Raw genomic sequence first — 14,339 nt, forward strand, 5'->3', positions numbered from 1 at the left:
TTAGAACGAGGAAGTGATATGAAAGAAAAATCGGGGCTTTTGTGGATATTTTTCAAGTGTAACTAAAATTGTAATTATGGAAATTTCCAAAAGCAACTGTAATTTATTACAATTACATATATTTTGTAATTAAATTACACAATCTCGTTACATGTAATTAGTTACTTCCCAATACTACTCGCCATTCGTAAATTCGCCTATTCACAGATTTTTTTTCTAACCCTATTCTTGGTTATTTGCTGAAACTTGCCATAGCAATAAAAAGATGCAAATGACCCAATGATTTTTATTTTGTTTTTATAGGTACGAGCCATCGTTTTGGCATGTCTTGTTTTTTGTCTTGTGAGCAAAAGTTTGAGATACGAGTGCTTTATGGTGGCAGTGAACTGAGCTTGGCTCAATTCACAATAAGTAGTAGTTTGGCATTGTGAACAAATCTTAAAAAAAGAAGCTTCCAAGTTGTTTACTCCCAGTTAGTTTACTGTCTAACTAAACATAAAACAGAGAACTACTTGTGTATTTCAAACAACTCCACAACTTTGCCTAGAAAGGCCTCCGCTAGCTTAATGCTGTAACACTTAAAGTAAAACGTCACAGAAAGGTTTACAAATAGCGATAGTGTTATAACGCTTGCACCAAACAACAACTAACAACTAATGTAGACAGACAATATAACAATACTCATAGGCATATATTCTGTACCCTCTATGAAAAACAACTAATATCCCTGCAGATTATGGAGTCACTTACAGTAGGTGAATGAAACGGAAACTTCTTGGTGTGTCTGCATGATTCGAATATAATGCAGCCAAGTGGTGCACACCAGAAAGATGCACAAACGTTTGAATTCTTGACATTCTACTTAATTATATTATTACTATATGTCAAAGTAAAATAATATTTTTAAAAAACGCAGAAAAAACACAAATATATATATATATATATATATATATGAGAGAGAGAGAGAGAGAGAGATTAGAGGCATTTCCAGATTTGAGATACGACTGTTTTGAGTTAAGAGCGTGCTCATGGAACAAATTCAACTCTTATCTCAAGGCACTACTGTATTCATCATTCATTTTCTGAGCCGCTTATCCTCACAAGGGTCGCTGGAGCCAATCCCAGCTATCGTGTTGAAGAGAATTGAGTAGGTTCATGCAGACAAATGTAATGCTTTGCCACCATCTTGTGGCCTCTATGGGCCTTCATAAACCTTGGGGCATTAATCACTTGCGGATTTTCACTAGTCGCAGCTCGGTCTCTCCTGTGAGTAGCAAGGAAACACTGTATACTGAAATCCTACAAGTTTTATGATGCCCTTTTGTCCTGTCTTTTTCTTACCTTTGACATGTTCAAGATGGAGGTAAACCGTGTCCTCGCTGACGTAATACCTCAGCAGCTTTACCATGTACGGCACTCCTTGAGGAATGATAGTCGGCTGCTCCCTGCTTTCCCAACTGGATTTCATCAGACTCTGCAAAAAATAAATGTAAGACATAGTGTAAGCTTCTCTGAAAGGAAAACATGACTTACTGTTGTTGTCTTAAAAACCAGTGGTGGGAAGTACCAAAGTAGAAATACTTGGTTACTATACTTCTGCTTTAGTACTGCTTTAGTGTTTGAAGAGGTTTTTCTGATTTTGCCTTTATACAGTGTATCAAAACTTTGGATTGAATTATCTTTTCTTCCCTGGCTGCATCATTCTTCATTTGTCAATATTTATTGCGCTTGGTGCTTTCACTTTTGTCTTTGGCAAGTAAAAAGCACACACTCCTGAGTTGAGATCAGTCTACTAAGTTGGCCAGCGAAGAATTTGTAACTTGCAGTAAAAGAACTACAGTGGTGATTGAAACAAGAAAGAATGACAAACAGAACATGGAGAAAAATCAAGACTAGCGTATTCTGGGAAATGTCAAAAGAAATAGCCTCATGAATGTCCACAAAAGGTAAATCGAGGCAGTGGACTCGGGTTGGTTGTTGATGTTTCACATGGAATGTAAAAAGCTTCTTTGGTTCTAAGTCTTAGTTGTAGCGTTCCCCTGTTTATGTCACTGGTGGGTGTGTCCCCTAGGGGTGGGCACATAGGGAACTCCATACCTGAGATTTAGAACTGAAGAAACCTTAACATCTTCCACAACCGATAAGAGTCCAGTTGCCTCGATTCCACTTTTACACATTACCATGGCCTGGATGACTGACATTCTATGCAGATACCCTTATGAATGGAAATAAAGAAGGTTTCAACCAGATGAAAATGACTGGTAACTGTAGTAGGAAAGGAACAGCTGATCCAAAGCATACCACATCATGTGACAAAGACGCAAAAGGCTGAAGGCCAAGTCATGACACAGAGCTTGCTTTTCACTCGCTGAAGGCAAACATGAAGGCAACTAGACCCAACAAGTGCAGGTGGCCGCAGCCTGGCAAAACATTTATTACTCTACCTCTGTTGTAATAAATAAACAAACACTCACCTTTACAACAAACGTCTCTTTATTAACCATGCTTTGGACAACTAGCACCTATGCGAAGAAACAAAACAAGTATTGATAGCTCAACAATACAAGGATTTCAAAATTGAACATGCTTTTGCATCGACGGAAGCGCCGCTGATTCGTTTACCTTGTCACTTACGCCCACCACCTTACACATCTCCAGATCTTCCACAGGAGAACTCAAGTGTCTTACCGGACGGAATCTCAGACTGCTGTAGCCCTGGTAATACAGAGAAATACAGCAGCTGGCCTATGCCCGTCACAGGGCACCATCAATGTTTACATTATTCGCCACATTTTAAGTCAATAAGGCATCGCCGTGATCATTCGTAAGACTCTGGGTGTGGACGAGAGTCTGCCACGTAAAAAGGGATACGGTGCTGTACTTTCGAAACGATCGTCATAGCGTCATGGTCCTACCCCTAAATGAGAGTTCCCTTTGCCGAGGTTGTCCTGCAGGTGCGTTATGAAGATTTCCTCAGCCCTCTTCAAATACTGGGTTGTCTTTCTCTTCACAGCTTCCCGACGCTCCTTGTTCGGGTCCACTGTAAGACAAACTCTCTCAGACCACTGTGTGTATTGGTCTAAAAAAAAATCGAACAAGATAATAATGGAACTTTTGATTTGTAACTTCCTGTGTTTATTCTGGTCCAATATGTTCCCGTCACATGTCCTGTGCTGCACAAATATCATATTTAATGTATCACACAGCTATGGATTGATAATATAATAAAAATGCACAAATGCAGATAAGTGCATTTACTCTGTGATTGGTTCAATGTTTAGGTACGGTATCAGAATGTCCTAGGTTTGGACGTGCATGCTCACGGTACTGAATTAAATGGTGTTTCCAAACTTTTGACTGGTGCTAATACTTGCCTCACTATTGGGAAGAATGTCATCTACTAGCCAATCAGCTAAGAAAATATGACAATAATCATGGAATATCTTGTATAGATAATAACAGCAGAATATTATGAAGTAGAAGTGACAAAAAAAAGGATCCTCTTACACTGGACCCCATTCAGCAGTAAATCCACCCCATTCTTATAATAACTGAAAGCTGCTTCATAGTCCTCGTTGACCTCACTGTCCAGCGCCATGTGAATCTGCTTGGCTGCCTCCACCAAGTAATCACGCTTCGCCATCCTCACCTTGTTTCAGACCTGTCAAGGTCCAATCGGGCCTGGGCACGGTATCAGAAGGATTACAATCCAATACAAGTACAATATGCAGTTTTCAAACCGCGAACAAGATATAAATTCCTTCTTTTTGAATTTTGTTGCTAACCGCAGTGAAATAATTCAGCCAAGAAACTATAATAGTCACATTTGGGAGAGGCTGCGGTGCGTCCTCCCGAGACTTCGTGTGTGGTGAGCGTGTGCAAATGCCTCCTGTCTCTACAGTCTCTGATAGGATATTTTTGTCACGCCGTGCCAAGTTAAGTGCCAAATAATAATTCTAATTAAATTGGAGGCATTAGGTGGGGCCAGAAAGTAGTGATATTTTGAAACGATCATTTTAATAATATTCTGTTGTCAGGTCATACAGAAAAGTGTATTTTTTTGCTTAAAACTGCAAACTATACTTAAACTAAGTCAGTACTGATTAGCAAGATGTTATCTATTTTTGTTCCATCAAACCTGAAAGAGGAAGTGAATGTTAAGTTTTTCAACAGTGAGTGTAACCGATTTTCTAGTCGTTTCTAACTCTCTTTGTTGACAGTTTACTTGGAGGCTCACCTTTGCTTCCCGGTCTCATGAAAAGCAGGACACATCTGTGCTCGGGGTCACTGGGCTCATTGTGGTTCTTCCCCCAGTGACTTTGAGCTTTAGGCCTCTGTGACAGAGCATGATGGTCTGGAAAAGTGGAAGCAAAGAGTTAACCTTCATTTGTACAGACAGAAAGTGACAGATGCAACATGTTATAAAAAGAAATAGCCAAAATGTTTCATCATGAAGTCTTTCTAACCACAATGTCAGCGTTTTTCACTTTACAGTACACCGATAAATTCAACGATGCTCTTTATCTTTAAGAAAACAAAAGGTTCTTATAATATATCCAAGCAAAACATGAGGGCAATATGGACATTTGATTATGGTAACATATAGCATTCTTTTCCTCTTAATTCTGCCAAACACAAGCATCACATCCTTATAGCAGGAGGTGACATCGTCATCTACTCAACGTGCACTGAACAATAGTCAGTATTTAAAAATTCTCCCGTGACAATAAACACTACAAACGCCATATCAAAACATTGATAATGCACAGATAAACCCGGTGTACCTTAAGTGATGAGGCCGACCGTGTGCCTTAGCAGCATCAGCATCAGCATCAGCATCAACCAGCACACAACACACTCCTCTGAGGAGCAGCGGAGGAGGAGGGACCGCAGGCCTGGCCTCTGATTGGCTGCGTGTGATGTCACGTTCGGGTACCATTTCACACGTAGCGCTCACTTCCCCCACTCGCATCCTGCCAGATGCTGTCTGATTTAAAGCGACAGTGTTGTTTTCTTGCATGCACTGAATGAGGGCCTTGTCATTTTTCACTTTTACTTCCAAACTAAATTGCGTTGGGATTCAAACTGCAGCATAATCCCTTATATGAATAGTAAAACAGTAAATCTCCTTCATGTATGTGCCATCCATTATGAACGGAAGGCTCCTATTCAGACTCCATAGTCCTGGGGGCTTAGTACCAGATGGAACTAGGCTGCTCCCTCAAACTCTCACCCCCCAGGGAAGGGCAGGATTACAGAGGGGAAGCGGTAACCTTGTATGACTCACAGAGAGCCTGAGAGAGAAGGAGGGGAACACAAGGAGGGAGAGGAAGAAGAAGCCTTTTCTCAAAAGCAAAAGAGGATGTGGCAATTGCATGGACCGAAAAGCTCACTATTGATTCGATTTTTTTTTATTTTTTTTTTATCACCTCCCTATTTTTCAAGTATTGTTTAAGCCACGTCAGCATGGTGGACAAGTGGGTGGCACATCCCATCCCACAGTTCAGAGGTTGGACGTTTGAATCCGGGTCTTTCCTGTGTAGAGTTTGCATGTTCTCCCTTTGCTTGCATTGGTTTCTCCAGGCGCCTACATTCCAAAAACATGCATGTTAGGCGACTCATTGATGACTCTGAATAGGTCCATAGGTGGGAATGTGACATCAAACACTGCCTCAAAGTCATGTTTTTGGAATTTCGGAGGAAGCCAGAGTACCTGGAGAAAACCCCTGCAAGCATGAGGAGTACATGCAAACTCTACTCCAGAGCCCAGATTCGTACCTCAAAAGCAATAAGTCCAAATTTGAACATTTCGCTCCCGCGTGATCAAAGTCAGCAAAGGCTTGATTCTTTCATGTTTCCTGAATGACCTTCCTGGTGTTAAGAGTGGATTCTCCCCCCCCCCCCCCCCCCCCCCCCACCAGAACCTTCACTTACTAAGGAAGTAAGTTTGTGTGTAAATTGAGACGAGGTCATCATTTTTTCATTAGTTAAGATTTTCGTGACAGTTTTTCTTTTCATGTCAAAGTTGTGCCTTGATTAGGTTGAGAAATATGGAGCAAAACAGCCAACACAACTAAAAGCTAGTGCAAAACGAAATGGGAACAAAAGGGCAATGCTTCAACAATTTCATGAATTCATTCATTGTTTGAATGCTTCAATTGGATTTTGATTGAGGAGGAGGCAATAAACGTGTGTTGGCGTGCACTGAGCAAAAGGGTCGATAAAGGTCAACTGTATCAATCACAATGCCGCTGATCGCAAAGAGGGGAGTCGTGCCGTGTTAAACTTCACATAGTAGGACACGTAGTAGCCGTTGCTGTACATGTAGAGGAGCCGATCGGTGGGGTTGTAGTCCAGGCTGGAATAATTCTCCTGGAACTTCGGAAAGCGAATGTTGAGGTGTTTTTCCTCGCCGCTCTTGGTGTCGAAGGAGTAGTAGATCTCCTCAGTGTTCAGGTCCACAGACCTACTGGCGTACATGACTCCACAGGCCATGAAGGCGTTGCCGGTCATCTGTTTGTACGCGGCCGTGTTCCAATTTAACGAGCCGGCTGGTTAGCACACCTGCCTCACAGGGTTAGTTTGCATGTTCTCCCCGTGCCTGGGTGTGTTTTCTCCGGGGACTCCGGTTTCCTCCCACATTCCAAAAACATGCGTGGTAGGTTGATTGAAGACACTAAATTGCCCATAGGTGTGAATGGTTGTTTGTTTCGATGTACCCTGCGATTGGCTGGCGACCAGTTCAGGGTGTACCCCGCCACCCGCCCGAAGATAGCTGGGATAGGCTCCAGCACGCCCGCGACCCTAGTGAGGAGAAGCGCAAAAGAAAATGGATGGATGGATGGATGGATCATTTAACTAACTTTGCAAAATAATACTTTGCAGATCCTTCCAACTTGTAGGCACCTACTATGATACATCATATTCTAGTCATATTGGCACCTTGGAACAGGACAGTACACCCCGCTGCAATATCGAGTGGGACTCAACGCAACAGTACGAGACGCATGACAACCATGAAAGAAGCTCTGTAACGCTTAATTCCCTTGGAAGCGGGGTACGTCTGCTGCAAGCACTCGCAGCAAGCACGTCCTTTAAACCTCAGTGACTCTCCGTACTGTGTTTTTGTGTGTTTATGTCGCAAACATATTTTCTCTCAAATGGCTGTCTGTTGTCGTACGAGAGCGGCTCCAACTACCGGAGACAAATTCCTTGTGTGTTTTTGACATAATTGACAAATAAAGATGATTTGGATTCTGATTCTGATTTTACTACTCATAGGCCAATAAAGATGTCAATTGTATAAAATGGCCAATGAGTTCTTAAATGTTATACAAACTTTCAGGGTAAAGTATTTTCACGCACCATCATTTATTTAGCCTGACCCCGTAACATTTATACTGAGTCAGGATTAGTCTCAATGTTATTTCTAATAATGCCAGGATTTCTATCTGTGGCTTAAAGGACAAACGTTGCTTACCTATTTCACATCTTTGATCGACTTGGCAGTACCTTTTTATTGCTTATTTCTTTTTCAGCCACAGTACAGTCTGTGATCACGTCGCGAGGTAGTGGAAACGACGACAAATAGGGAAGCTACTCTCACAAGGCCTTAGTTTTATTACAACAGATCATGTATATACAGGAGACAACAATGGACAAATCCAAGAAGAATGAGGTCGGTTGTGTGTTTAGAAGCATTTCCTGTGGACAATGGAAGGGCCTGCCTCATCGTATTCCTGCTTGCTGATCCACATCTGCTGGAAGGTGGACAGGGAAGCCAGGATGGAGCCACCGATCCAAACGGAGTACTTCCTCTCAGGTGGGGCGATGATCTATGATAGGGGAAAACAGGAAATGCAGTCTTGTGTAACTTTGCAGTGTTAAGTGACAAAGAAAAACAGTTGTAGTTCTTTCACCTTGATCTTCATGGTGCTTGGGGCCAGAGCTGTAATCTCCTTCTGCATACGGTCAGCAATACCAGGATACATGGTGGTACCACCAGACAGCACGTTGTTGGCATAAAGGTCCTTACGGATGTCAATGTCACATTTCATGATGCTGTTGTAGGCCGTCTCATGGATACCAGCTGACTCCATACCTGATAGGTGACAAGCGCAACGCATGAGTTGCTGCAAGCACGAAACAAAGAGAATGGAAACAAAAGATAGAGACTCACCAATGAAAGAGGGCTGGAACAGGGTCTCGGGGCAACGGAAACGCTCATTACCAATGGTGATGACTTGTCCGTCAGGCAGCTCGTAGCTCTTTTCCAGGGAGGAGGAGGAGGCGGCGGTGGCCATCTCATTCTCAAAGTCGAGAGCCACGTAGCACAACTTCTCCTTGATGTCACGCACGATCTCACGCTCAGCTAAGGCACACAGTGTTCAAGTTAGAAAACGACACGCATGCTGGATTAAAACAATTAACTATGACGAGCGGACTGACCGGTCGTGACAAAGGAGTAGCCGCGCTCAGTCAGGATCTTCATCAGGTAGTCAGTGAGGTCACGACCAGCCAGATCCAGACGCATGATAGCGTGAGGCAGAGCATATCCCTCATAGATCGGGACATTGTGGGTCACACCATCACCAGAGTCCAGCACAATACCTTTGGTGAGCAGAAAAGACCCTCCATTTTAGTGACTGCTAAAAAAAAATTAAAAAAAATCAGCTCACTTGAGGTATGTCTCATAGCGAAATGATTTACTACTGCTGACGCAAAGATGCACACAGCTTGTTGAAGTGGGACTAACACTTCTTGTTTACAGTGAGAGAAATCCCTACACATGGTTGACACCCTATGTGTGAACATTTCTCACTTGTGGAACCATTCCAAGTCCCGGACTTATGAAATAATAATAATGCCGCGTACTGTGAATATAGCTTTGTGTACGAACCGGTGGTACGGCCGGAGGCGTACAGGGACAGAACAGCTTGGATGGCCACGTACATGGCGGGGACGTTGAAGGTCTCAAACATGATCTGCAAAACAAGGCCAGCAGAATGTTCAAGTGAGGAAGTACATTTGCGCTTTTTTTTTTTTTTTTAACAGACCCTATCCGAGCTATTCGTTGAAAAACGCACCTATTTTTGGTCTTTCTATAACGCTCTGAGATGCCACAAGATGGTGCCAAAGCCTTGGCTTATAGGAAAGTGGTAACTGGTGTAAAGGGCGTATGTTGACGTGATAGTTCAAGACTGAGAGACTCGAATCTTTGTCTATCGGGGAGAAGCTGTAGACTGGCTCGTTAGTCTTTGCATTTTTTCCAAATCAAATGATATGGAAGCCATTTCTTGCCAGGCTAATGATGTAAGATGAGTTTGCGGTACAGTGTATTTGAGGTTTACACTATGAATATAGACCATACAAATGATAATACATATAGAAATAAAAGTGCATCAAACAACCGGAGGAGGCAATGAAGCACCTGTGTCATCTTTTCCCTGTTGGCCTTGGGGTTCAGAGGGGCTTCAGTGAGCAGGGTGGGGTGCTCCTCGGGGGCCACACGCAGCTCATTGTAGAAGGTGTGGTGCCAGATCTGATTGACAAAAGAGAGCAGCTGCTCTCAGGACTGAAACAACAACAGCGACCCGGTCCTCTAAGTAAGGCGCCCGTGTTAAAAATAGCTCTGCCAGTTGTGGTCAGCCTGTGAATTGTCGAGGAGCTGGAAGGTCAGCTTCAATGTTAATACAGACCTTCTCCATATCATCCCAGTTGGTGATGATGCCATGCTCGATGGGGTACTTGAGGGTCAGGATACCTCTCTTGCTCTGGGCCTCATCACCTACATAGCTGTCCTTCTGACCCATACCCACCATCACACCCTGTGGAAGGAATCCATATGTGTTTAACTTTCCGTCCTTTTTGATACACAACAGAAAAGAACGAGTGCGTGGTAAAGTCCAGCATACCTGGTGGCGGGGCCTTCCAACGATGGAAGGGAAGACAGCACGGGGAGCGTCATCTCCGGCAAATCCAGCCTTGACCAAGCCTGAGCCGTTGTCGCACACGAGGGCGGTGGTCTCGTCGTCGTCACACATGATCAGGCTTCACTGGAGTGGTCTGAGATGGTCTTTTTTTTTTTTTAAAGAGAAGAAACCGACACGCGTTGGATGCGTGTCATCAAACGACTTTATCATGGCCTGCCAGCAGTATCCTCGACATTTAGTGACTTAGTGTGACTTTAAAAGACCTGACACTGATGTTTATATTTAGGGTGATAATTAGACTTGCCCTTGTCGGCGCCAGTATTTTTGTGTGGAACCTTGTTGGTGAACATTGTTCGGCAAAGTATGGCCCGTGAGCCACATACGGCCCTATACGGTCGCCGAGCGGTTACATTACTAAGAGTCCTGTAATAATCTTTTACTCCGTTACATTCATTTACTGTAGCTCTTCTTTTTTTTTTTTTTTTCCTGTTCTGATATTTCTGTGATTTTTCAATATTCACTGAAATAATCATTTGAAAAAACAAAAACCACTTTTTTTATGATGAAATATACAGCGGGCCACGTAGACTCATGGCTAAATTAAGAAACATAAGGAGGGTTACTTAAAGTATTAACATACTGTAAATACAATACAAATTACAGTAAAATGTTATTAGTCAAATTAAGAATTTTACCTATTGCATATATATTAAGTCTTATTTATTGAAACCTCATGCCCATACGGACACCAATCTGTCAGTTTTGAAAACCAAATGTGGCCCTTGAGCCCAAACATTTGCCCACCCATGTCGTAGAATGTCTGATATCATATCTCCATGATTGTTCCTCGGAGCTGCTGAGGTAGCACCAAAAAGGGTCATAACAGAGAGAGAGAGAGAGAGAGAGCGAGAGAGGTCTATTTTCGGCCCGGCCTCCTCACAGTGCGTAACACAAGTGACACTTGGCGCATCTCCCTCTATTTCAAGTCTGCCGGCACGCCGCTGTTGCCACACTTTGACACTTTTGTTCGACTGCATCACCCCATTCCCGAGCAACAATTAACCCCGTTCACGGGTGTACTAGAGCAAGCGTATTTGGCAAAGTCTTAAGCAGTGCACTGTGAAAATGGGCTCCATATGCAATATCGTCTACTCTCTGTACTCCATTGTGTCTTCGGATAGTTGGAAAAAGTTCCTTTCACCTACCGCAATGAACGGTCTCATATAACTGGTCAAGCACTCTATTGAGTGATGGAAATGTTTCACAGATAAAATCCCCATTGCACACTGCTCCATTCAGTCAACTAAATGAATATACTAGAAGGAAGATTTGTGTAATATAAAGCTCCATGAAGCATACTCACCAAGGTGCACTTGTAGATGGATGCTTCCACTGGGACAAGGACTGGGGCTGAGATGAGCCCCTTAAATAAGACCCTGGCTCAGTCTGGGGCCAGGGGGCGTGTCTGAAAGTTCACACAAGTCCAAATAAGTGCCGCGAGAAAGGAAATCAACAAGCCAGACCGAAGAGTGTTTGGCAAATCGGGATCTGACTGCTTCCCAGCAAAAGGATCTCTAGTTATGATCACTCTCCGGACGTCAAAATGAAAGGAATGTGAGGAGGCAAAAACTATTTCCCTCATTTGATGGAGTACGCCTGAAATATCATTGGTGGGTGTTTATTATATATGCATACTCTATCATCATCCTCAGCCATTATCCATCCACTGCAGGGTGAAGGGCTCTTCTTCCCGTTTCCAACCAGTACTATGACATTTTGCAGTTTGTTGCCAGCATATTTTGCTGTTTAATGATCTCATCTATCCATCCAACTTTTAGGTCTTCGCCGTGGTCGCTTTGCATCCAATTGATAGTTTCTGTGCTCCGCCTTTTGTCAGCTCTTCGGCCGACGTGGCCAGCCCGTTTCCATTTAAGGATTTTTATTTCTTGAATGACGTCGGTAACTCGCGTCTGCTGTCTTGTCCAACTGCATCTTTTCAACATTTGGGGTTCCATGTTCCTTTGGGTTACATTGTAGAACTTTGGCATTCGTAGTCCAAGTTTCACTACCGTAAGTGAGGACTCGTAAAATACATTGATCGAAAACTTTTCTTTTCGAGCAAATGTGTTAGATTGTTCTTGAATATAACACTAAGCATTCCACAAGCCTTCCAGACAAGCTTTATGCGCCGTTCAACTTCAGTGCTTGTATTTCCATCCATCCATTGTTACAAGTTGGCCTAAATAGACCTCGGACATGGTCCTCCATTTTGATATCTTTTGGTGGGCAGTAACGATTGAACACGACCTTCGTTTTGCTTTTGTTCATTTTCAGACCTGAGCGACGGCTTTCTAATTCTAATCCCTGAATACGACGCTGTAGTTGTTCGGCATCGTAGGAGAATAAAAGGATGTTGTCTGCAAAACGAAGATAGCTCAAATAAGCACCGTTCATTTTTTTAGTCCTTCTTTTTCCCAATTGAGCTTTTGAAATATTTCGTCAAGGCAAGCTGTATATAGCTTCGGAGACGGACCCCTTTTCCTAGACCTATTCGCACTTTTTCATCATCAATTCGTATTGAACCTGAAGAATCGTTGTATATATTGATTGTAGAATGTTGACATAGGTCGCCTCTATCCCTTGATTGACGAGCGCCTGCAGTATCGAAGTGGTGGCGACTGAGTCAAATGCTCTCGTACCACTGCCGAGTTTTTTTTTACACCACTCAAGGCCAAGGCCAAGGCTCACTCTGATGACCCAGTCCAGGCAGCGCCGCTGGTGACTTGTTAAGGGAATGAAAACATTGCATACGTGTGACTGTGAACCATGTGGCTGGTATGTGCGCTGAGCCTCAGCCATGTGTGCAACAGCTGATGGTAAAGCCCGAGTGTGCTCAGACTGCTTGTGAGTGGCTTGGCGGTCAGAGCTTCATTGCTGCGCCCTGATTGGCCCAGCCGTCTCCTTCTAGGGTTATGCTCGGCAGCGGAGTCATTAATGAGCGGCCGCTGATGTTACTGAGCCGCTAGTTACCATGATGTGCTCCATATCGGTGCAGCCCACATAACTGATTCTTTTCTTTGATGTATAGTGACCCTTATGAGGTAAACTTGTTCACGGAGTGACACAAACACTCCCGAGGGCAGAAATACAGTATCAACGATATATATTTTTTCCCAACACTGTTCTACTACAGCACACGTGGACAAACAATACAGTATATGTTTCAGTCATTTGAGGGATATAGACAGAGGTCCGTGGGAGGTATGTGGCATTGTTCAGTTGTCACACCAGCACCATTTCCAAGTTCATTGCAGCACAAGCTTCTCATATATATATATTTATAAGGGCAGATTTAGAGAGAGAGAATAAAAGGGTATTACATTTTAATAAGGTGACTCAGCAGAGCCAGTCTTTACTCTTGTGTCTTGATTTGGATTCTCACACTTTTTGAGTCCAGACACCTTTTACAAGGGAGCCATTTTTTGCAGAACTCCTCATAATCCCAATGCCTTCTGTGGGGGAATTTTTTATTCAAATATACATGGCCTGTTTAGTAGAAAATGAACCAAATTCATTATTTAATCCCTCGCCACAAGCGGCTTCCATTAACATGGCTGCGAACACAGCGGAGTTAGTTTACAAAAGCACCTTGTGTTGCTAAATGAGCAAATTGGTCATTATATTAAGCAACTTTTCCAAATGACCGAGTGACTATTTTTCCAAAGAAACCGATAACACGAGTGGAATTATTTTTACGTTTGCATATGACAAGAAAGTGGAAGACAATTACGTACTCTATTGCACTCAACAGTGCAAAAACACGGTACCCATTTATACACCGCAAAAGCAAGACGCTTACCGGAAAACTAACTCATAGAAACCGCCGGTAGCAAGCAATTTGGTTTAATTTGAGGTGCTGTGTTTATTTCAACTAGATACTCTGTGCCCAATGAGAGATAATCAAGTGGGCCACATGAAATTTTACTTAATTGATCAGAAAATGATTCAAATGTTTCTTCATCAATCTATGTCAGTGACGTATAGTGGCAGGCTGGACAATGAAACACTCTTCTGCTAGATGACAAAAGGTACAATTATAATTAACTGCCAATCACACAATAGAATAATAAATGTGTGTTCAACAGGCTGGATTTCACACTGCGTAAATTTGTGAGTCGTGAAAAAAAATAGCTTCGGAAAACTGTATATACGTTTTGTAATATTTTTGTCTGGTGATGTGCTGTGAGATTTTTGGAATGGAAAATATGTCCCTTGGCTCAAAGTTTGGGAAACACAGAGCATGCACCACGTTGAAGTGAAATTATGAAACTATTTGGTGAAATCAGGTAAACTGTATTACCTTTAGGCTTCATGTGGACTTTACACATGAATAAACAAACATTTTCC

At 42.8% G+C, this 14,339-nt stretch overlaps 2 protein-coding genes and 1 long non-coding RNA gene across 8 annotated transcripts in view; 1 reads left to right on the top strand and 2 right to left on the bottom strand.

The window, feature by feature from the left end:
* rps6kl1 (ribosomal protein S6 kinase-like 1) overlaps nucleotides 1-4,905 on the bottom strand; it is a 10,580-nt gene extending 5,675 nt beyond the window's left edge. For 2 of the 4 annotated variants that reach the window (XM_061794613.1, XM_061794611.1), the window contains exons 1-7: nucleotides 4,785-4,905; nucleotides 4,238-4,354; nucleotides 3,508-3,681; nucleotides 2,916-3,040; nucleotides 2,623-2,715; nucleotides 2,475-2,522; nucleotides 1,342-1,474 (exon numbers count right to left, since the gene is read on the bottom strand). In XM_061794613.1, the coding sequence (XP_061650597.1) occupies nucleotides 1,342-1,474; nucleotides 2,475-2,522; nucleotides 2,623-2,715; nucleotides 2,916-3,040; nucleotides 3,508-3,643 (535 nt within the window). In that variant the 5' untranslated portion in view covers nucleotides 3,644-3,681; nucleotides 4,238-4,354; nucleotides 4,785-4,905. The other 2 variants (XM_061794612.1, XM_061794610.1) reach the window with 1 other exon arrangement.
* The window catches only part of LOC133487663 (uncharacterized), an 8,075-nt gene extending 959 nt beyond the window's left edge, over nucleotides 1-7,116 (top strand). The window contains exons 2-3 of one of the 2 annotated variants that reach the window (XR_009791416.1): nucleotides 1,358-1,489; nucleotides 6,886-7,116. This is a non-coding gene — a long non-coding RNA (uncharacterized LOC133487663). Of the gene's footprint in view, nucleotides 1-1,357; nucleotides 1,490-3,013; nucleotides 3,143-6,885 lie in introns of those variants that run through there. The other variant, XR_009791417.1, reaches the window with a different exon arrangement.
* A 486-nt stretch (nucleotides 7,117-7,602) lies between these two features.
* LOC133487341 (actin, alpha cardiac muscle) lies at nucleotides 7,603-11,447 on the bottom strand. 2 transcript variants are annotated; one of them, XM_061793735.1, is made up of 9 exons: nucleotides 11,296-11,446; nucleotides 9,915-10,075; nucleotides 9,699-9,827; nucleotides 9,431-9,541; nucleotides 8,900-8,984; nucleotides 8,449-8,610; nucleotides 8,180-8,371; nucleotides 7,920-8,101; nucleotides 7,603-7,835 (listed from the first exon to the last, which is right to left on the bottom strand). In XM_061793735.1, the coding sequence occupies exons 2-9, from the start codon at nucleotides 10,041-10,043 to the stop codon at nucleotides 7,692-7,694; spliced, it is 1,134 nt and encodes a 377-aa protein (XP_061649719.1). In that variant the 5' UTR covers nucleotides 10,044-10,075; nucleotides 11,296-11,446; the 3' UTR covers nucleotides 7,603-7,691. The 2 variants fall into 2 exon arrangements, with proteins under 2 accessions (XP_061649719.1, XP_061649718.1); XM_061793734.1 differs by having other exon boundaries at nucleotides 7,920-8,371; nucleotides 11,296-11,447.
* Nucleotides 11,448-14,339: the final 2,892 nt, after the last annotated feature.

This window comes from Phyllopteryx taeniolatus, chromosome 13 (assembly GCF_024500385.1).
Source record: "Phyllopteryx taeniolatus isolate TA_2022b chromosome 13, UOR_Ptae_1.2, whole genome shotgun sequence".
Taxonomy (NCBI): domain Eukaryota; kingdom Metazoa; phylum Chordata; class Actinopteri; order Syngnathiformes; family Syngnathidae; genus Phyllopteryx; species Phyllopteryx taeniolatus.